The following is a 23,151-nucleotide window of genomic DNA, read 5'->3' as shown; positions in this document are numbered from 1 at the left end:
TCAGGAGGCAGAGGCAGGCGGATCTCTGTGAGTTCGAGGCCAGCCTGGTCTACAAGAGCTAGTTCCAGGACAGGCTCCAAAGCTACAGAAAAACCTCGTCTCGAAAAAGAAAAAAAGGAAGGAAGGAGGGAGGGAGGGAGGGAGGGAGGGAGGGAGGGAGGGAGGGAGGGAGGAAGGAAGGAAGGAAGGAAGGAAGGAAGGAAGGAAGGAAGGAAGGAAGGAAGGAAAGGCAGGAGAATTAGCTCAGTGGTTAAGAGCACTGACTGCTCTTTCATAGTTCTTGAATTCAATTCCCAGCACCCACATGTTGGCTCACAGCCATCTAACTACAATTCCATGGGATCTGATGCCCTCTTCTGGTGTTTAAATGTACATGCCAACAAAAACACCCATATACATAAAGTATATAAATAAATAAATCTCTAAATTCATTTTAGGTAGTAAAATGGAATCTGTGTGATGGTTCTGATAGAGTGAAGCATATGGAAGTTCTGCATATGATAGCATATGAGGAAAAGGATACTCAAATCAATAACAAATTGAACTAAGCCCAAGTGCATGATGCTCCTCTGATAGAAGAGTATGTTACTGTGTAGAGAGAAATATTGGGAGGTCATTGGCCTCTCAAATAGCCTTTAGTGCCTCAGGCATAAAAAGCCATGACCCAGCATCTCTGATGCTTGGTTGAATTCAGTCAGGGTAGGGGAAATGACTGCTGCTTTTAGTTCAAAGACACAGTGTACTTTTGCTCTACATAAAAGTACAAGGTACGCACTGGGAACATTTGCCTGTGAGAAATGACTTGTATTGTGTCTGCCTTTCAGCCATCTTACACCATGTAGCAGTGCTGCTGAGATCATGTCTGCTATTCTTCTACACGATGAGATATAAACAGGCAGGCCCAAAGAACCCAGACAATGACCGATTCATCCTTTCGAAGGTATAATGACAGGGAAATACTGCTGCTTATTGTTGTTTTTTTCAGGGGTGGGGTTTTTCTTTGTTTTGTTATGTTCTGAGACAAGGGCTTGTGTAGCCCTAGCCAGCCTCCAACTCCATGTAACCCAGACTGACCATGAATCCTTATCTTCCTACCTCTAACTTCTGAGTTCTGGAATTAGAGTTGTGTACCTTGCTTGATGCTTTCTTCTTAAACTACACTTTAAAGGCACCATATGGCAATAGATGTCTTTTGAAATGGGCCCTTAAAATGGGCCATTTGCTATTTTGTTGTCTTTTTTATTCACAGTACAGAATTGTTCTAGTGAGGCCCATTTGGAGCCATATGACATATATGGCAGGAAGGACTTTTCTCTGTGCTGCTTTGAGAGGCAGGTGACTTCAATAAATCTGCCTTGCTGAACTTGCAGAAAACTGAAGATGACTTAGAAGAAGCATCAACCCAAAACTGAAGGGCTTTTAGTTTCACAAGTTTTCTCTTTTTTTGTTTTTATTTTGTTTTTGTCTTTGTCTTTTATTTTAACTAAGCAAGCCCGAGGAGTAGCCAAAAGATCTTTGTATGAACAACTTCTTGAAAACTACTTGGTGCTGGAACAAAGATAAGCACTCCCTGGAAGCAAATTCTTCCCCGTGGGAGTGTCCATACCTTCATTCTAGTTGCCACCACTGAGTTGTACCTCTCAATGCATAGTAGTTGATAAGAAAAAGAAAACCCTATCTGGATATGACACATACCTGTAATCTATACACTCTGACAGCTGAGACAGGAAAATTACCAAGTTTGAGGCCAGCCTAAACTGTGTAGCTCCAGGCCAGACTGGGCTACAAAAATAGTATATAAAAAAAATGTGGGGTAAGAATCCTTTTTGGACCCTTGTGCTACATCAGGTTTCTTACTGGCACCACACCCACAGTCTCAATCTGTCCTACAATCTCCTACTCCTGAGTGGAGGCTCTGACTCCATGCCAAAAGATGAAGTCCTAAGACTTATTTGCCTTCTTGCTCCACAGCTAGGAGGAAGCAGAGATATTGTAGGTCTGTGCTACAAGGGCATGTAAGACGTCTGGAAGCCAGGGCTTCTTACTCTAGCTGTTTTTCTGTTGCTATTGAAACACTCTGGCCAAAAACAACTTCAGGGGAAAGGATTTATTTGACTTTAACTTCTAGGTCACAGCCTATCATTTAAAGAAGTCAAAACAGAAACTCAAGCTGCTTTACTGGCTTGCTTTCCTCTCTGACTCATACACAGATAACTTTCATACACATCTAGATCCCCTTGCCTGGGGATGGTACTGCCAACAGTGGAGTGCAGCTGGGCCTTCCAAAATCAATCATCAATCAAAATAATCTATATCAGACATAGAAATGGGTCAGTCTTACTGAGGCAATTCTTTAATTGAGGCTCCTTCTTAGATGACACTAAGTTGATCAATTTGACAATAAAAACTAACCAGCATGCTCCATCTCTTAACTTGACACAAACATGTCACTGTTAAACCATAACTTTTCCTTTCTTGTTTGTTTCCTACCATTCACGTTAATATCACATTATAAAATACAGTACAACTTTACAAGTCACCTTCCAACACTTTACAAGTTCAGTGTCTCTTTAAAAGATCAATATCTCTTAACTGGGATCCTACAAAGTAAAAAATATATATATATATATATATATATATATATATATATATATATATATACTTTCTTCCTCTAAAAAAGAGAACCAGGACATAGAAACAGTGAAAGCAAAACCCAAAATTAAGCAGAATACATCAAATCCTGTAGCTCAATGTCCATTATCTCAGAGTCATTCATAATACAATCCTCTGGGCTCCAAAGGGCTTGGGTAGCTCCACCTCCTGAATTCTGGCGTCTGCAGCACTTGCAGTTTGTCTCCTAGGCTCAGGTTTACACCACTTCACATCTGCTCCTGTCCTTTGTGAATAGTGGCAACAAATAAATTTTGTGTGTCTGGAAGCTCAGGAGCAAGGTGTCTCCCACCAAAGCAGCAGCATTTTGGCATGGATTTTCATCCTGTAGGAGAATACATTCTCCCCATGGAATACTAGTAACCTGCTGTATGTAGAGTAACAGATATTAGCCAAGGGGAAGTAGAGTGACAGAAAGTTAGTCACAAACATTGACACTGCCTAGAATACTCAAATGCTTTTGTGTTTATAGTTAAAAACCCATATTCTCAAAAAATTTAGCATCTGACTTGTGCACAGGTAGACCAAAGACTAAAAAATGCTTTATATTTTCTGTTTTGCACTTAGGTTCCTTCCTCTGTGTTCTAAAAGCTCCACTTGCCATCACCATACTGTGGATTTTGTGGCAGTGGGTGACATCCTTATCTTTGTCACCCAATTTCCAGTTCAGGGAAGGCCCCAGGCTTGACCCACGGCCATCTTATTACATTGATCTGAGACATTGTAGATGTGGCAAGGAGGATTTCATGCAGTGGGGTGGAAGGGGTTGTTCCCATGGGTCAGCTAACCTCCCTGAAATTGATTTGCTTGGGGCCCAAGTGACCCCCAGCAGGGTCCTAACTGTTTCTTGATTTGTTTCTAGCTACCAGGTGTTATGTCTTCTGGGTGATGGGGAGTCTCTGGAAGGCATTGGCGTTTGCATCCTACTACAGTCTGGACGATGTCTTGGCAATCTTTGATGTGAACTGCATTGGACACAGTGGCTCCATGTCCATTGAACACTGCATTGCTGTCTACCAGAAGTGTTGTGAAGCCTTCGGGTAATTGTTCCTTTGTTGTTGTGCCTTCTTTCTGTCCCATTCTCCTTCCTCAATGTTAATATAACCTCCTAGATGACATGTGGAATACTTATGTGGTGGATAAGCGTAACGTAGAGACCCTTTGCCATGTGTACTCACAGACAGCTCAAGTGAGAAGCAAGCCCACTGCTGTGGTTGTCAAGACCTTCAAGGCCAGAGGCATGCCAAGTAAGTGTTTTCTTCCTGTGAGTATTCAAAACATTTGTCCATGGAGCAGAACAGATAGAAAGAGGCACTGACTAGGCAGATGATTTCCTTAGTGAACAGTGTTAATGCTGATAACATGCAAGGTTGCTTCTCTCTCTTGACCTCACTAGCTAATATGATGTCTGGTTAGGATAGGAGGGAAGGCCAAACTTCTACCAAATAAACAATGGTTTTTGCCCTTTTAAGAGAATGACTAGTGGAACAGCTCACCAGTGGGAACAGTTCCCTAACAGGAAAGGATCTATCTGGTTAGTAGGAGCAAAACCATGAGTAAGGTGATTTATGTAAATACATTTGTCTAGAACCAGACCATCTGGAAGAACACATAGAAAACTGAAGCTTGGGAACTGTGACTAGTGATAGACTTATTTTTTAAATAAAATCTTTTTTTCTAATTAATTCACAAATAAAAACATCAGCTAGTTTAAAGAAGCCTCTTAAACACTTTCCTAGTCCAAAACTCTATATTTCTCACTGAATCTCTATACAGTTAGTATGGCCATTCTCAAGTAGTGGAGCTTCACTAAGTGTTTTTCACTTTCATTATTACATTTTTATTTGCCTAATCCATTGCATAAAGTGTTAAAACTGGGGAGGGGGGATGGGGCATAATACAAGATGTAACTCTTTGCACATTTCAAGATTGCCATCTGGAATTGTCTACCTCAAATTTAGTTTTTCAAGTTAAAGTAGTTGAAGAAGATGTGATTCATCTTTTTTAAATTAGTATAGACAACTTAGAATAACACTGATCTGTGACTCCTCCCAAAAGATACAGCCTTATTCTGGTTCTACCAGTTTGGTCAATGACAACTTTACCAATGAGCCCCTGCCAGAACCTGAATGTTTTCCTTGCCTTCACTTACATTCCTCCTTACATACCCAGTTACTGGAGTGTGATCTTTCTATAGCACATCTGATCATTCACTCCCACGCCCCTTTCAAACCTTTCATGGTTTCCAATCTTGCTTTGGGTAAAAGTTCATTTACATAACGTCACTCTGCTTGGTCTGTATTTTCAGCCTTGTTTTTTTCATAAACCCTCCTTTCACCAACATGTGCATCAGTGCCTCACTCAAAAGCCTCAGGACCTTCTTAAGCTGCTCTTACTGCATGCAGTTCCATCCCAGAACCCCTATGTCAGTATTCATATTCAGATATCTTTTCTTTCAAAGTGACTTTCAGATAGATAATCTGGAAGACTCATTAAGTACCTAGAGTGAATATCCTTTGTTTTGTTATAGATATTGAGGATGCAGAAAGTTGGTATGGAAGGCCAATGCCACAAATGCAATTATCAAATTAATTGAAAGTCAGACACAGACCAACGGGATTCTTGAACCACCACCCCCTATTGAGGACTCACCTCAAATCAACATCATGGATATAAATATAACCTCACCAATTTACATAGCTGATGACATGGTATGCAAAAAATGTGAAAGATTAACTAAAGTCATGTACATCATTATGTGGGTTTTTTTTTTTTTTTTGCAATTTCTTGGAGCTGGAGAGATGACTTAGAGGTTAAGAGCACTGGCTGGTCTTCCAGAGGTCTTGGGTTCAATTCCCAGCAACCACATAGTGGCTCACAACCATCTATAATAAGATCTGGTGTCCTCTTCTGGCCTGCAGGCGTATATGCAGGCAGAATAGTGTATACATAATAAATAACTTTTTAAAAAATACTTCCTTAATACACGAGTCTTCATTTATTCTGATCTCAATGGATGAACTAGTTGGTAGACAATAATGGAATTTGATTGATGATTATAAGCTGTGTATATAATTGTGCCTCTATATTAACTCTGAAATGTCTTCTTGTGGGGGGGGTGTTGGTTGGTTTGGGGAAAGTTTTGTTTGTTTATTTTTTGAAATAGGGTCTCACTAGAGCCCAGACTAGACTTGAATTTATTATCCTTCTTGAGTTCTGAAGTTACAGGTATGAGCCACCATATGTGTAATTCTGAAGGATACTGTTGGTAAATCAGAAATTTATCAGTTGTAAACCTATAAAGTAGTAACATCTTTCTAAGTGTACCAAAAAACTCTGACCACTTGATTTTTTCTCCTAGGAAAAAAAGCATGTGGTTTGTCTCTGGCTAAACTGGGCCATGAAAATGACAGAGTTATTGTGCTGGATGGTGACACCAAGAACTCCAACCTTTCTGCCATGTTCAAGAAAGAACACACAGAGAGATGCATCCAGCATTATATTGCTAAACAAAACATGGTAAATGTATAATGCAGGTCTCTCCAGTCTTCTTGTTAACTATTATTAGACTAAAGGTCTTCCACAGAAGCATTCCAGAGAAACAAGAGGTAAGTAGTCACCTAAAGTCAGAGACAGGGTGTAAACTAGCCAACACCCTCTGGGCATCCTGACCATACAGATTGAAGGCAACAGGCTGAGACCTGTAGGTCTGAAATGTTCTGAGCTCCCTAGAAGCCCTTTCTGTTCCATCTAGACTATAACTAGGCAACTTTACAGCCACCCATGGAAAACAGAGAAAGGAGCTGATGAGGGGAAACCCTTAGATATTCCCACATAGAGGATGACAGCTCTCTCCTGTCTTTACATTGCAGAGGCTAAAAAAACTTTGAAGAACACATTTCTGGACTAGCAGAGCTCATGTAAATGTATTTTGAAACAAGTAGTCTGATTTTATTTATTTGTTTATTGATTTCTTAAAGATTTCTGCCTCTTCCCCGCCACCGCCTCCCATTTCCCTCCCCCTCCCCCTCCCTCGTCAGCCCAAAAGCAATCAGGGTTCCCTGACCTGTGGGAAGTCCAAGGACCACCCACCTCCATCCAGTTCTAGTAAGGTGAGCATCCAAACTGCCTAGGCTCCCACAAAGCCAGTACGTGCAGTGGGATCAAAAACCCATTGCCATTGTTCTTGAGTTCTCAGTAGTCCTCATTGTCCACTATGTTCAGCGAGTCCGGTTTTATCCCATGCTTTTTCAGACCCGGGCCACCTGGCCTTGGTGAGTTCCCGATAGAACACCCCATTGTCTCAGTGTGTGGGTGCACCCCTCGCGGTCCTGAGTTCCTTGCTCATGCTCTCTCTCCTTCTGCTCCTGATTTGGACCTTGGGATTTCAGTCCGGTGCTCCAATGTGGGTCTCTGTCTCTGTCTCCTTTCATCGCCTGATGAAGGTTAGTATTCAGGAGGATGCTTATATGTTTTTCTTTGGGTTCACCTTCTTATTTAGCTTCTCTAGGATCACGAATTATAGGCTCAATGTCCTTAAGGCTAGAAACCAATTATGAGTGAGTACATCCCATGTTCCTCTTTTTGGGTCTGCCTTACCTCACTCAGGATAGTGTTTTCTATTTCCATCCATTTGCATACAAAATTCAAGAAGTCATTGTTTTTTACTGCTGAGTAGTACTCTAATACGTATATATCTCATACTTTCTTCATCCATTCTTCCATTGAAGGGCATCTAGGTTGTTTCCAGGTTCTGGCTATTACAAACAATGCTGCTATGAACATAGTTGAGCATATACTTTTGTTGTATGATAGGGCATCTCTTGGGTATATTCCCAAGAGTGGTATTGCTGGGTCCAGGGGTAGGTTGATCCCGAATTTCCTGAGAAACCGCCATACTGCTTTCCAAAGTGGTTGCACAAGTTTGCATTCCCACCAGCAATGAATGAGTGTACCCCTTTCTCCACAACCTTTCCAGCAGAGGCTATCATTGGTGTTTTTTATTTTAGCCATTCTGACAGGTGTAAGATGGTATCTTAATGCTGCCTTGATTTGCATTTCCCTGATCGCTAAGGAAGTTGAGCATGATCTTAAGTGTCTTTTGGCCATTTGAACTTCTTCTGTTGAGAATTCTCTGTTCATCTCAGTGCCCCATTATATAATTGGGTTGATTAGCCTTTTACGGTCTAGTTTCTTGAGTTCTTTATATATTTTGGAGATCAGACCTTTGTCAGTTTCGGGGTATAGTTTGAGTTTTTTTGCAAATTAAATTGCCAGCATTTAAAAATCAGATTTTTATGTAGAAACCAAATTCTTACATTCTCTTGAAAAGCAGAAATAACTACCAATTGGTTGGCATTCCCTTATAAGGCCCATTGGAAGTCAAGCATCATCCCTGTTTAGATAGGCATTCCCAGCCAGCTCTCTAGGGATACTGTACTCTGCTGGCCCCATTGTTCTTTTATAGCACTTCTCTAATCCACCAGTGCTGGAATTTAAGCATACCTGTTAAGTAAGACCATCACAATATTCATTCTTGGGTTTTTCATTTTGTTTTTATTCTGGTATTATGGATTAAATATAAGGCCTTGCACAAGCAAGGCAAGTGCTCTACCACTAAGCTACACCCACAGCTGCTCTTTTCATTTATAGAATAAGTGCAAACCTTATTTTTTTTAAATTGACCTTTCTATCAAAAAACTTGCTGGTATGACTGCTTCATTGATTACTTCAGCCAACAGTCCTATATTTTGGACGTCACTTTGGTAGGCTTCCAACTATAAACTTATTATGTAGCTGAAAATGAACCATGATCTTCATGTTTCTACTTCCAAGCCACAGTACCTGGCTCAACATGATTATTTCAAACTGTTTATTATTTGGTCTGAAGGTTTTATACTCCAGAATGCCACCCAATGTGACACCCTTTTGACAATTAGCTGGTAGAAAGACAATAGGAAAAAAGTCCACGGGCCTATACTCTGGCAGATGAATGTAAAGCCAAGTCAATTATCATTTAAAAGTCTCTTGATTTTGGAACAAGGCACAACCCCACCCCCTTGGAAAGTTGTTTGCTCCCATAGAAAGTCATGTCTTAGTTCAAAGCTGCCAAGAGTGTCAATGGAGATAACAATAGAAAGTGAAGGCCTTGCATACCGGGGGCTAGAGAGATGGCTCAACCAAAAGACCTGAGTTTGCTTTTCAACACCGGTGCTGGGCAATAGCCTATAACTCCAGCTCCAGAGGATCCTATGGTCTCTTCTGGCCTCCACAGGCACCCAGACACACACAGACACACAAATGGAGAGGAAGGGAAGGGAAGAGAGAGATTTTTTAAATTGTGCACATCAGAGCAGCTTTAAACCAGACACAGTCTCCCAGAGCCTGTGTCTGGTCTAAAGCCCAAAGAGGAAGAATGAGCACAGAGCTTTGAGAACTCACCCTTCATGCCCATCAACAAGAGGTTTGCACTTTGTAGCCATCTTCATGAGGCAGCTGTACTGGTCCTATTACAACATCACAGAAATCTGAAGCATGATGGATGATCCTTGTAGCAAAGAGAGGTAATTTGTTCAGAATATTAGTGAGAGGTTGACTGTGATGCCACTCAAGACCAAAAGACGACTTGGAAAAAATTTAACTTTAGGGTTCTTCTTGGGAATGGAGGTCTAGATGAAGTAGACTAAGGACAAAGTAGAAAATGAGAAAGTGGGGATAATGACTAAATGACTTTTTTTGACAAGTTTCTATGAAGTAGAACCAATTAAGAGTAGATTCTGAAAGGAAGGGTAAGGTGAAATGGGAAAGCAGCGATGGACAGTATTGACACAAAATAACAGATGATTTAAGAGAAAGTGAAAAACTGATTGAAAGGAGCATCATAGGATTGGAGATGCCATCTATTTTGTGGTCCGAGATGAGCAGTGGAAGGCCAAGCTGGTGACTCAGGGTGGAGGATAGGGGATAGACAGGCAAATGGATAGATACTCCTTTTCTTAACCTGGTCTCTAGGAGGTGTGAGGTTAAGTATACCACCTGAGATGGGTAAGAGAGATCCAAGGAAGAACATAGAAAGAGACATTCTAGGACTGCAGAATAGTTAACCATGTGCAGAGTAGGAGGTACATCATGTAGTCTCTGTGGTTTAATGGGGAAGGGGATAAAACCAAAACTCCAGGGATAGTCGTCTTCCTGTTATTTGTGTTTTAGGTGAATGTGGCTCTAGCTGGGCCACTTGTGACCTGACCGTTGTTTTTGTTTGCACCTTCGCTGCCTTTTTCACCCAAGCATTTGATCAGATACACATGGCAGCCATCTCTCAAATGAGCATCAAGCCTTATTGGTTCCCGTTGTCGGGTGTCTATTGGTATGCATTCTGAACATTGTCATGTTGATAGCTTTGTTTAGGCATTGCATTTTCTTTTCTTTTTTGTTGTTTTGTTTTTGTTTTTTGAGACAGGATTTCTCTGTGTAACACCCTTGACTGTCCTGGAACTTGCTCTGTAGTAGGCTGGCCTAGAACTCACAAATATCCACCTGCCTCTGCCTCCCGAGTGCTGGGATTAAAGGCGTGCAGCTCAACCGCCCAGCATAGGCCTAGCATTTTCTTACTCTTAACAAAAGGGATTTATTTTTGAAAAACTTTATTGTGTTATAGATGTTTCAGGTACTCTGAATACCAATCCAGATGAGACACATTATTGTAAAGTTACCCATTCAGCCATTGAGAAATCCTTCTCTGCAGGCCTTTCTGAGACTTGCAATATACCAAATCTGAATAAGAGCAACACATACATCCCAGAATTGCTTTCTGTGCTCTGTTTGGTCACAAGCTAATTGGAATAAGCAACATGAGTAGAGAGAAGGGAGAATTGTGAACAGCTGAACACACATTTAGTTTGAAGCAGAGCAGAATTGCTGTTCCACCTTTTTGCTTTGTGCAATGGGAATCTTTGAGGAATATAATGCAGGAAATTATGCTAATGAAAACTTCCTTCTAGTATCAGTAACCTGCCAGGGATTGCTGGAAACAGGAAAATCTAAGATAGGATTGAAGAAAAGTGGGAACTTGCAAGAGAGTAGAAAACCAAAGGTGGCCCTGAAAGAGTAAAGAAAATAATAAATGTTGCTGACTACTAGAAGTATCTGGAGTTATATAAAAAGAAAAAAAAAAAACAAGTATCCAGGAGTTTCTTGGTTTACAGATGGCAGGGAGTCCTACTCATGAATTACATGGGAAAGATGATTCAGCTTGTGGGCCAAGTCATCTAGAGAGTTGGGCAGCTTACATTTGCAGCTAGAATGCTGCTGATATGCACTCAGGAACTGCACAAGTGACTACCTCGGAGAACTAAACTGTAGAAAGTAGCTCTGGCTAGAGCTGGGTGTGAAGATAGCTAAGTGAATGTGAAGTGAGACACAAACAGTAGCCCAGGGAACAAGTATAACTGAAAGACAAGTCAGCTGAGACATAGCAGCACTTTAGTTTGGGCAGGGATAGCAGCCTGAGAAAGTGCCCTAAAATCTTTAACCAAAACTGGGTTCAGTGAGAATTTGAAAATCAGGACATGTATCTAATGTAGAGAGGATCTGGACTTCTGAGATTAGACAGTTGTCCTAGGCAACACAGTGTACACAGGACACTCCTCCCAGGAAGAGATAGACTCCCTCTAGAGTACATTGTGATTTCTATATACTGAGCCCACATACCCAAGGCATTCTTAGTCACAGCAGCATCCTAGGGTATACCAAAAGTATGTTATCTGGTACTTGAAAGGCCTGCCAAAATGAATAAGACACTAGATTGATCTAGAAAAATCTGTTTTCTTGAGGATGAGAAGTAGAATAAAGCCAGAAATGCCTTAGAGTGCTCTTAAGAAGAGAGGGACACAGGATCAGAGATTGGGCAGGGCTGACTCCAGCCAGTAACATTTAGGGAAAAAAGAGCATTGGATTAACTTGAACACTACTACTACTACTACTACTACTACTACTACTACTACTACTACTACTACTACTACTAGTCTCCACAGCCCTGGATTTTGTTTGGTTGTGGTTTTCTGTGAAGATCTCCATCTGTTGCAGTTTGATTTTCCTAACTATTGTTCTGGTTTTCACTTATGCCACAGGAAATGTGTTTCATTCATACTAGCCTAGCAGAAACTGTAGTTATTTACACTACTCAAGAAACCTTTCAGATTGGACAGGCCAAGGTAAGGGCATAAGTTTTCCTGTGTTGTCCAGTATCCATTATGTAAACAGAGCCATTCTAACTAACCCTTGCAATTTTTTGGTTGCTTCTCCTTTACTAAATCTGTTGTGATCTTTACCTGATGGATCTGTACTTCTTTCTAAATGGAATCTCTTTTGTTGTATTTTTTTCTTTTTATTATTTTATTTTTTTAATGAAAAAATTTCCGCCTCCTCCCTGCCTCCCATTTCCCTCCCCCTCCCCCCACTCCTTCCCCCTCAACCCACTCCTCCAAACTAGACTGTAAAAAACTAATCAACCCAATTATATAATGGGGCACTGAGCTGAACAGAGAATTCTCAACAGAAGAAGTTCAAATGGCCATAAGACACTTAAGGTCATGCTCAACTTCCTTAGCGATCAGGGAAATGCAAATCAAGACAACATTAAGATACCATCTTACACCTGTCAGAATGGCTAAAATAAAAAACACCAATGATAGCCTTTGCTGGAGAGGTTGTGGAGTAAGGGGTACACCCATCCATTGATGATGGGAATGCAAACTTGTGCAACCACTTTGGAAAGCAGTATGGCGGTTTCTCAGGAAATTCAGGATCAACCTACCCCTGGACCCAGCAATACCACTCTTGGGAATATACCCAAGAGATGCCCTATCATACAACAAAAGTATATGCTCAACTATGTTTATAGCAGCATTGTTTGTAATAGCCAGAACCTGGAAACAACCTAGATGCCCTTCAATGGAAGAATGGATGAAGAAAGTATGGAATATATACATATTAGAGTACTACTCAGCAGTAAAAAACAATGACTTCTTGAATTTTGCATACAAATGGGCGAAAATAGAAAACACTATCCTGAGTGAGGTAAGGCAGACCCAAAAAGAGGAACATGGGATGTACTCACTCATAATTGGTTTCTAGCCTTAAGGACATTGAGCGTATAATTCGTGATCCCAGAGAAGCTAAATAAGAAAGTGAACCCAAAGAAAAACATATAGTCATCCTCCTGGATATTAACCTTCATCATGCACTGAAAGGAGACAGAGACAGAGACCCACATTGGAACACCGGATTGAAATCCCAAGGTCCAAATCAGGAGCAGAAGGAGAGAGAACATGAGCAAGGAACTCAGGACCGCGAGGGGTGCACCCACACACTGAGACAATGGGGATGATCTTTCGGGAACTCACCAAGGCCAGCTGGACTGGGTCTGAAAAAGCTTGTCAAACAGATCTTTCACTTCCTTGGTCAAAGTTACCCCAAGATATTTTATGCTATTTGTGGCTATCGTGAAAGGTGATGCCTCTCTGATTTCCCTCTCTGCTTCCTTATCCTTAGTGTATAGGAAGCCAACTGATTTTTTGGAGTTGATCTTGTATCCTGCCACATTACTAAAGGTGTTTATCAGCTGTAGGAGTTCTTTGGTAGAGTTTTTTGGGGTCGCTTATGTATACTATCATATCATCTGTAAATAACGAAAGCTTAACTTCTTCCTTTCCAATACGAATCCCCTTGATCCCCTTATGTTGTCTTATTGCTATTGCTAGAACTTCAAGCACTATATTGAAGAGGTATGGAGAGTGGACATCCTTGTCATGTTCCTGATTTTAGTGGGATGGCTTTGAGTTTTTCTCCGTTTAATTTAATGCTAGCTGTTGGCTTGCTGTAAATAGCTTTTATTATATTTAGGTATGACCCTTGTATCCCTAATCTCTCCAAGACCTTTATCATAAAGGGGTGTTGAATTTTGTAGAATGCTTTTTCAGCATCTAATGAAATGATCATATGGTTTTTTCTTTCAGTTTATTTATATGATGGATTACATTGATAGATTTGCGTATGTTGGACCAGCCCTGCATCTCTGGAATGAAGCCTACTTGATCAAAATGGATAATTTTTCTAATGTGTTCTTGGATTCGGTTTGCTAGTATTTTATTGAGAATTTTTGCGTCGATGTTCATGAGTGAGATAGGCCTGTAATTCTCTTTCTTGGTTGGGTCTTTGTGTGGTTTTGGTATCAGGGTAACTGTAGCTTCATAAAAGGAATTTGGCAATGACTCTTATGTTTCTATATTGTGAAATACATTAAGGAGTATAGGTATTAGCTCTTCTTGGAAGTTCAGGTAGAATTCTGCATTGAAACCATCTGGTCCTGGGCTTTTTTTGGAAGGGAGATTTTTGATAACTATTTCTAATTCTTTACGACTAACAGGTCTAATTTAGATCGTTCACCTGGTCTTGGTTTAACTTTGGTATATGGTACTTATCTAAAAAAATGTCCATTTCTTTTGCATTTTCCAGTTTTGTGGCATACAGGTTTTTGTATTAAGATCTAATGATTCTCTGAATTTCCTCTGTGTCTGTGGTTATGTCCCCCTTTTCGTTTCTGATCTTATTTATTTGCTTGTTCTCTCTCTGTTGTTTAATTAGTTTGGATAGGGGTTTGTCGATCTTGTTGATTTTCTCCAAGAACCAACTTTTTGTTTCATTGATTCTTTGGACTGTTTTCTGTGTTTCTATTTTGTTGATTTCCACCCTCAGTTTGATTATTTCCAGTCTTCTACTCCTCCTGGGTGCGTCTGCTTATTTTTTTCTAGAGCTTTCAGGTGTGCTGTTAAGTCCCCAATGTAGCCGGGCGGTGGTGGCGCACGCCTTTAATCCCAGCACTCGGGAGGCAGAGGCAGGCGGATCTCTGTGAGTTCGAGGCCAGCCTGGTCTACAAGAGCTAGTTCCAGGACAGGCTCCAAAACCACAGAGAAACCCTGTCTCGAAAAACCAAAAAAAAAAAAAAAAATCCCCAATGTATGCTTTCTCTGTTTTCTTTAAGTGTGCACTTAGTGCTATGAACTTCCCTCTTAGCACTGCTTTCATCGTGTCCCGTAGGTTTGAGTATGTTGTGTCTTTATTTTCATTAAATTCAAGGAAGACTTTAATTTCTTTCTTAATTTCTTCCTTAACCCAGGTGTGTTCAGTTTCCATGAGTTTGTCAGCTTTCTGGGGGTAGCATTGTTTTTGCCTTCTAACTTTAATCCATGGTGATCTGATAAGACACAGGTGGACACTGATTTTTTTGTATCTGTGGAGGTTTCCTTTGTTACTGAGTATGTGGTCAATTTTCGAGAAGGTTCCATGAGCTGCAGAGAAGAAGGTATATTCTTTCCTATTTGGGTGGAGTGTTCTATAGATGTCTGTTAAGTCCATTTGCTTCATTACCTCCAATAATTCTCTTAATTCTCTGTTAGGTTTTTGTCTGATTGACCTGTCCATTGGTGAGAGAGGTGTGTTGAAGTTTCCTACTACTAGTATGTGTGGTTTAATGTCTGCCTTGAGTTCTAGTAATATTTCTTTTACATAAGTGGGTGCTTTTATATTAGGGGCGTAGATATTCAGGATTGAGACTTCATCCTGATGAATTGTTCCTGTTATGAGTATAAAGTGTCCATCTCGATCTCTTCTGATTGATTTTAGTTTGAAGTCAGTTTTGTTTGAAATTAGTATGGCCACACCTGCTTTTTTCTTAGGACCATTTGCTTGAAAAACCTTTTCCCAACCCTTTACTCTGAGTAGATGCCTGTCTTTGTGGTTGAGATGTGTTTCTTGTAAACAGCAGAATGTTGGATCCTGTTTTCGTATCCAATCTCTTAGCCTGTGCCTTTTTATAGGTGAATTGAGACCATTAATTTTAAGTGATATTAATGACCAGTGGTTGTTTACTCCGGTTATTCTTATTGTTTTTGGTAGTAGAGTTTGTGTGTCTCCCTTCTTTGAGTTGTGCTGTTGAAGGGTCGCTAGATGCCTGAGTTATTGTAGGCGATGTTGGCAATGTTGGATTCCTTGGGTTGTGATTTTCCTTCTACTACTTTCTGTAGGGCTGGATTTGTGGCTACGTATTGTTTAAATTTGTTCTTATCCTGGAATGTCTTGTTTTCCCCATTGATAGTGAATGATAGCTTGGCTAGGTATAGTAGTTTGGGCTTGCATCCATGGTCTCTTAGTTTCTGCAGTACCTCTATCCAGGACCTTCTGGCTTTCATGGTTTCCATAGAGAAATCAGGTGTAAGTCTGATCGGTTTACCTTTATAGGTTACTTGACCTTTTTCCTTTGCAACTCTTAATATTCTTTCTTTAATCTGTATATTTTGTGTTTTGATTATTATATGGTGAGGGGATTTTTTTTTGACCCAGCCTATTTGGTGTTCTGTATGTTTCTTGAATATTCAAAGGAATATCTTTCTTTATGTTGGGAAAGTTTTCTTCCATAATTTTGTTAAAAATATTTTCTGGGCCTTTGAGCTGTGACTCTTCTCCTTCTTCTATCCCTATTATTCTTAGGTTTGGTCTTTTTATTGTGTCCCATATTTCCTGAATGTGTTGTGATGAGAGTTTGTTGGCTTTGCTGTTTTCTTTGGTCAGTGTGTTTATTTTCTCTATGGTGTCCTCAGAATCTGAGATTCTTTCTTCTATCTCTTGTAGTCTGTTGATTATGCTTGTTTCTGTAGTCTCTGCTCGTTGACCCAGATTTTCCATATCCAGCTGGTCCTCAGTTTGTGTTTTCTTCCTTGCTTCCATTTCAGTTTTCAATTCTTGAACTATTTCCATTACCTGTTTGATCGTTTTTTCTTGGTTTCCCAGGGTATCATTTACGTATTTACTCATTTCTTCAAATATTTTGTTATACTCCTCATCCATTTCTATAAGGGCATTTTTACATGTTGTTTAAGGGACTCTATTGCTTTCATAAAGTCGATTTTTTCCACTTCTTCTGTGTTAGGGTGTTCAAGTCCTTCTGTTGTAAGATCATTGGGTTCTGGTGTTTTCATGTTGTTTTTCAGATTGTTGGGTGAATTCTTGCCTTGGCGCCTGCCCATCTCCTCCTATCGATGCTATCTAATGGGTCTTTTAAAACAGGATCAGGTTTCCCTGCTGGCCAGGGGCCCCCGCTTACAAAATGCCCTCGCTCCGTTTCCTGGCTCCCGCCGCGGGTCAAGATCCCTCTCACCACTCAGAAGGGTCTTCAGGAACAGGACCAGGCTCCCCATTCGCCAGGGACCTCGCCAACAAAAGGTCTACCACTCTGCAGGCCAGCCACCAAAACAAAGAAACTTCCGCTGCCCTCTGCCCCGCACACCCGATCCAGCGCCCAAACAGGCTGAACTGGGTGATCCTACAGCCCCGCGGAAGGGAGGGAGAAGGAAGGAGGCCCCTGGGCACAAGTTGGGATGGGCCAGGGAAAGAGAGGTCGCAGCAGAGGAGGAGCAGCTCCAGAAGAGGGGACCAGCCCTCGCAGACTGACCAGGGAGTCAAGGGAGTCGGGGAATGCCCCGCTCTGTTTCCTGGGTCCCACCACGGCCAAGAACACTCTCCCCACTCAAGAGGGTCTTCAGGGACAGGACCAGGCTCCCCGTTCGCCAGGGGACCTCGCCAATAAAAGGCCTCCCACTCTGCAGGCCAGCCCCCAGAAAACCTACTTGATTTAATTGTAGTGGGGCGATCTGCTCTCAGTGTGGGCTTCACTGTTTCATGCTTGGACCATCCCGCATCTGCCGCGTCAGCGCGCCAGCCTCTCCGCCACATCTGCACACTGGTCTGCCAGCCTGCTTTCTTATAGAACCCAGGACCAGCAGCCCAGGGAATAGCAGCACCCACAATGGGCTGTGCTCTCCCCCATTGGTCACTAATTGAGAAAATGCCTTACAGCTAGATCTTATGGAAGCAATTCCTCAACTGGGGTGCCTTTCTGTCTGATGACTCTAATTTGTGTCAATTGATGTACAAAACCAGCCAATACATAGGGATATATAGACCTCTCTCAAAAACAACTGGATCCTTTCAAACAAAAGAGCAAATGACAAAATGTAAGCGTATTTTAGGGAACTAAGGCTTGGGCTATATTTAGGTCTAGAAAATAGGTAGGAGACAACATTCTTATTTTAATGACACAAGGCCCTAAGACCACATCTCATTGGGTATTTCTCTGGAAGGGCTCCCAGATCCAGCGTGCAAATGTGGAAACCTCTGGTAGAGATGGGAGAAATACCTATCCCCATGAAGGTCACAAAGAACACTTCCCACAAAGTCCATGTCTGTCCAAGGGTACATATAGACTGGACACCCCATGATTCTATTGAGAGCTGGTCGTGTTGGCATCTTCTGCCAGACATTTATAAAATCCACCTGACTCCTGGCAGAAAAGTGGGCATATGTCATAGTCTTCACTGTTTGTACACATATTCTAGGCACAAGGAATACCCCAGGAAGAGAGAGAGGTAACAGCAGTAAAGGATACTTGTACCAGCCAAGAGCCACCCTATCAAGCTAGCAGCCTGTTACTTCTCTTCAACATGGTTCACTGTGTTTAGTGCTTTTCAGATCTCTGGAAGCTTTAAGAGTCTTAGTTTCCACACACACACCCCAAATTACTGGAGACCAGGTCGAAATTATCCCCTTGCTGTGTGTGTGTGGGTGGGTGGGTGTGGATTAGGAGCTGTGAAATTAGGAGTGAAAACTCTTTAAGCCAGTTGGAGTATGACAAGTTGGCTGAATCAATGACTAGTGAAAGTACTTTGCCCCAAAACCAGCAGATTTAAAATTATATCACAGGACTTTTAAGGCTTACTAGCCATTTGCAGAAAAGATGCTAATATTCCTTTTTCCCAGGCGGCATTGGGGAAGCTGTCTGTGCAGTGGTCTCTATGAGCCTAACATCATAGTTCATCAGCTGACAGTGATGGGGGTGCCTCGAACTGGGAGATCCAGTGAAGCACTAGAATTTTCTGGAATCAATGCCAGACACATCAACGTGGCTGTAAAATGTATCTTAATGAACCAAATTAGCTGTTGGTTTTTGTCTGAGAAGAGTAGCCTCTTTTCTGTGTATTTATGCTCATACCAAAACCATCACTTAGAAATGATTCACTCGGGTGGTGCTGGCACATGCCTTTAATCCCAGCACTTGGGAGGCAGAGGCAAGTGGATCTCAGTGAGTTCGAGGCCAGCCTGGTCTACAAGAGCTAGTGCCAGGACAGGCTCCAAAGCTACAGAGAAACCCTGTTGTAGTAGGAGTGGTCTTATTACAACACCCTGTCTCTAAAAAACCAAAAAAAAAATCACTTAGATAAAAATAATTCTGCTTTGTTCTCCTTAAAGGAAAAAACAGCTAACATCTTTATTACTCATTCAGAAATTCTAATTTCCCTTTAATATAACTACATATATGAATATCAAAATGGGTTATATTTAAAATGGCAGAATAGCTAACAAGACAACCACCTGATACTGAACTTTCTCATAAGACTGCATATAAGTGAATTAAGGATCTTGTAGAAGTGACAGTTTAAAAGTATTTCCCTCATAAATAAAGCAAATATGTGTTGAATTGTAGTCCTCAGCCCAACTTTCATAACCCTAGACCCCTTTAATGCATAGTGCAGTTCGACTTAAGTTACCATGTATACTGCCTTCCTACCTGCAGCTTCCTGAGTAATGTGTAACTTCAGATGCTCTTGAATTTTCTTGAATTGTTGTTTTTCTTCATATCCCCTCCACAGTTCACAGGCTGGTTAGGATATCTTGTGTTGTTTGTGATGACTGTTCTGTGAAGACACGAGGACACTAGTCTTGATCTCTACACTGTGCTATTGATGTTAATAAAGCATCTCAAAAATCAACTACTGTATTCATTTTGTGCCTTCTATTCAATTTGGTCCCCCCTTGTGATATTCCTAAGGGAGAGACATCTATCTCAACCAGACTAGGTGTCATGGACTGCAAGCAAGCCACTCACTGTAAAATAGTATAGCCTTGAAAATCTACACTAGTCAAATCCTTCCATCAGCTGGAATGTAAGAAAGGTGTCAACCAAATAAGAATGGTACTGAGTTTCAAAAGCTCACTAGATGAGCCAAATATGTCACATTGCTTATTACTTTCATTAAGTGGACATCATAAATTTGGGTAGACATGACCACATTGCTTCTGGAGTTGTGTAACAATGTATGGTAGAGATTTAACCTGGATTTGGTGCCATTAGAGCCTGCTCATTCTACTCCTACCCTTAGTCTACTGATTGGGTTTCCTGGCCTGTAAAAGGAAAATCTTCATAAACACTGCAAAATTGGGCTGCAGAGTTGTCAGTGGTTAAGGGTACTTGCTTCCAGGTTTGGTTCCTAACACCCACATCAAGTGACTCACAACTGACCCCTTCTGGCCTCTGGGCACTCTCACACATGTGGCAAACATTCACAGACATACCATACATACACAGACATTTTTTAAATAAAATCTTTAAATAACTGGGTGTGGTGACACATGTCTTTAAACTCAACACTTAGGAGGCAAAGGCAGGAAGTGTTTGAGTTTAAGGCCAGGCTGGACTACATAGTGAGGCACAGGCCAGCCAACATTAAATAGTAAGGCCCTATCTTTAAAAAAATACTTTTAAATTATTTTGTGATAATCACAATAGTTTTGGAAAACAAACTTTTCTGGGTATGATGACACTTGTAATCCTGGTACTTAGAAAGAGGAGGCAGGAGGATTAGAAGTTTGAGGTCATCCTCAGCAATGTAGTGAGTTGGAGGAGAGTCTATACTATCCAGTACCTTTATCAAAATATTTTTTGCTTCCCCATCTCATGATAATCACTTTTTCATTATACAATTTTCTCATGTAAAGCATGCAGTTCAGAGTTTTTATGTACTCAAAGTTAATTTTCAAACACTGATATCCCCCAAATTCCATACCCTGTTTCCCCTCCCAGCTCTTAGCAACCACTGATTTGCTTTTGTCTTTTTAGAGGATATTTTTTGAAAATAGAATTGGAATATATGAGCTTTTTTTGTCTGGCTTTCAAAAGCATAATGTTCTTTGTATGTATGTACATGCACGTGGAAGCCAGAGGGACAACCTTTGGTGGTGGTCCTCTGGTACCTGCCATCTACCTTTCTAGCCTAGAGCTCACCAATTAAGCTAAGATGGCTAGCCACTGCGCCCCTAGGATCCTCTTGTCTCTACCTTCCCAGTGCTGGGATTAGCAAGGTGAATCACCTTGCCTGATTTGTATTACATGAGCTCTGGGGAATCAAACTCAAGTCCTTGTTCCCAAAAGGCAAGCACGACCTACTGAACCATCCCCAGTCTTGAGTGTAATGCTTTTGAGGTTCATCCATGTTGTCTATGTTCATATCATTCCATTTTTTGAGGGAAAGGAGTTTTCTTGTAAGCAAGGCTGGCCTTGAACTTGCTCTGTAACAAGGCTACCTTAAACACTTGATTCTCCTGCCTCTCTCTCCCAAGTGTTCACTTCGTTTGTATGGTCACAAAATATTCTTGTTTACATAGACCCTATTTTATTTAATCTTTGAACATTTGATTTGTTTACATTTTTGCTATTGTAAATAGTGACATATACAGATTTTTGTGTAGATAAGTATTTTCACTTAGTGTGTATGACTGCCTGAAATTGCTGGGTTCTATGGTAATACTATTTGCTTCTTAGTGTATAGTATGAGTGTGTGCTTAAACACAGTTTATGAAAGAGTAAATGAAATGGGAAGATGATCAGCAATCTGGAAAGCAAATATAGAAGCCATTAATACTGGAAAGCCACAATATGAGTGGCTATGCATTCATCTGGAAGTGCTAGATTCAGTATATCTACAACTCAGAGTGCACATTTACACTGGCGGTATAAATGAGTCAACAAATATGCCCAATGGAAGCATAATTCCAAAAAGCAAGATAAAAGTCCCAAAGTTCTGGCTTCTAGATGATGCTGGGCAGAAAAAGACAGCTAAAAGCCAGAACTGGTCGTTCATTCCTTTAATGGCAGTACTCTGAAAGCAGAGGCAAACAAGCCTGATCCGGGAAACATAGTGAGACCCTGTCTCAAAATTAAAAGACAAAAAAAAAAAAAAGAAAAAAGGACAGCTGAGGTAATAAGGACTCAAGAGCCATGCTCATAGAGAATAAAATGAGTCCCATTGCCAGGGGTTCTCATTGTTGCCACTGGGTAGCCAAGGTATATCTAAGTGATAGGGGCTAGTGCGCTAAGCATTCGGCTGAAAGTTTCTTTTTTATTTATTTATTTATTTATTTTATTCTTTTTTAATTAAAATTTCCACCTCCTCCCCGTTTCCCATTTTCCTCCCCCTCCTCCCATGCATTGCCCCTCCCCCACTCCCCTCCCCCTCTCCCCACTCCTCTTCCCCTCTCCCTACTCCATTCCCCCTTCCTCTCGATGCTGAAGAGCAGTCCAAATTCCCTGAAAAGTTTAAAATCTGGCAGTTTGTAGGCTCACGAATGCCCCCTGAAAGATGCCATGGACCTTTAGCACTTGGAACCAGTCCCTGAATCTAATTCCCTCCCATAAAGAAGCACCCGTTGGAGTTTTGAGCCAGCTATCTGGTTTTAAATCTAGACCTGTTAGTGGGAGGTGATTGCCTAGGTAACCTTTATGCCTTGATTGTTTTCATCTCTAAAGGGGATAAAAGAACTGCCAATAATGTAAGTTTCCGGACCACGGCCAAAATTTTGCAAAACTAAAATATCTCTCTTTAGGCTTTTCCTGCCCATCTGGTGGGTTCCTACTTCCCCTCAGCTCCAGTCATATCCCAGTTGTCCCACCATGTCAGCTGATCCTCACATTTGCCACCCTCCCAAAATTGACGGTGTTGGGGTAGTAGCAACACTATCTTGCTCTTCCTCCCCTTTGCGGGCCCCGCCTCCTCCACAGCCCAGTCTGTTCACCTGCCCCTTCATTCTCCAGTTCCTTGCTGGGATACCCTCTACCCACCATTTGACTCTGCCCAGCACTGGAATGTTGGGCCTGCCAGCGCCTGCCTGTGCCTGCCCGCGCCTGCCAGCGCCTGCCTGCGGTACCCTCCAAGCCATGAGCTGGTTAGCGTTTCGTCATTGGGTTTTGTATGGTCACTCAGCCACAGCCAATCATCCCCCAAGGACCTGAAAACGCGCCGGGCTAACAACGAGGGTTAGCACCATGACCTCACAATTGTGTGCTCCCAAGTGGACTAGCACGACTCCTAACTGCTGAGTGGCCACGAACAGCAGAGAGAGGACCGAGCATAGGGACACAGGAGCCAGTTCTGGACAGCTATGCAGTGCAGCTGAGTTTGACAGTGGAGTGTTTGAGATGGTAGACATGTGCTAATCACAGAGAGCAGTGAGTTCCTTTCAACACTTGAACCTCCATAGCCATTAGAATCTTAGGGCAGAACCCTCCCTACACACCACATGCACCACAGAAAAAGA

The 23,151-nt window shown here is 41.5% G+C and overlaps 1 protein-coding gene across 1 annotated transcript; it reads left to right on the top strand.

Annotated features, from left to right (window-relative positions):
* Nucleotides 1–708: 708 nt before the first annotated feature.
* On the top strand, nt 709–22,875 carry Tktl1 (transketolase like 1). The gene is given in 17 exon segments (XM_057759479.1): nt 709–767; nt 825–863; nt 865–940; nt 1,972–2,015; nt 3,533–3,559; nt 3,561–3,724; nt 3,783–3,917; nt 5,201–5,239; nt 5,242–5,394; nt 6,032–6,206; nt 9,896–10,001; nt 10,003–10,026; nt 11,799–11,882; nt 17,865–17,901; nt 18,541–18,573; nt 18,576–18,719; nt 22,649–22,875. Coding segments are annotated over 17 exon segments (1,566 nt in total).
* Nucleotides 22,876–23,151: the final 276 nt, after the last annotated feature.

This window comes from Chionomys nivalis, chromosome X (genome assembly GCF_950005125.1).
Source record: "Chionomys nivalis chromosome X, mChiNiv1.1, whole genome shotgun sequence".
Classification (NCBI taxonomy): Eukaryota; Metazoa; Chordata; class Mammalia; order Rodentia; family Cricetidae; genus Chionomys; species Chionomys nivalis.
Note: the sequence above shows the minus strand (reverse complement) of the source record. Positions and strands in the feature narration are given on the sequence as shown.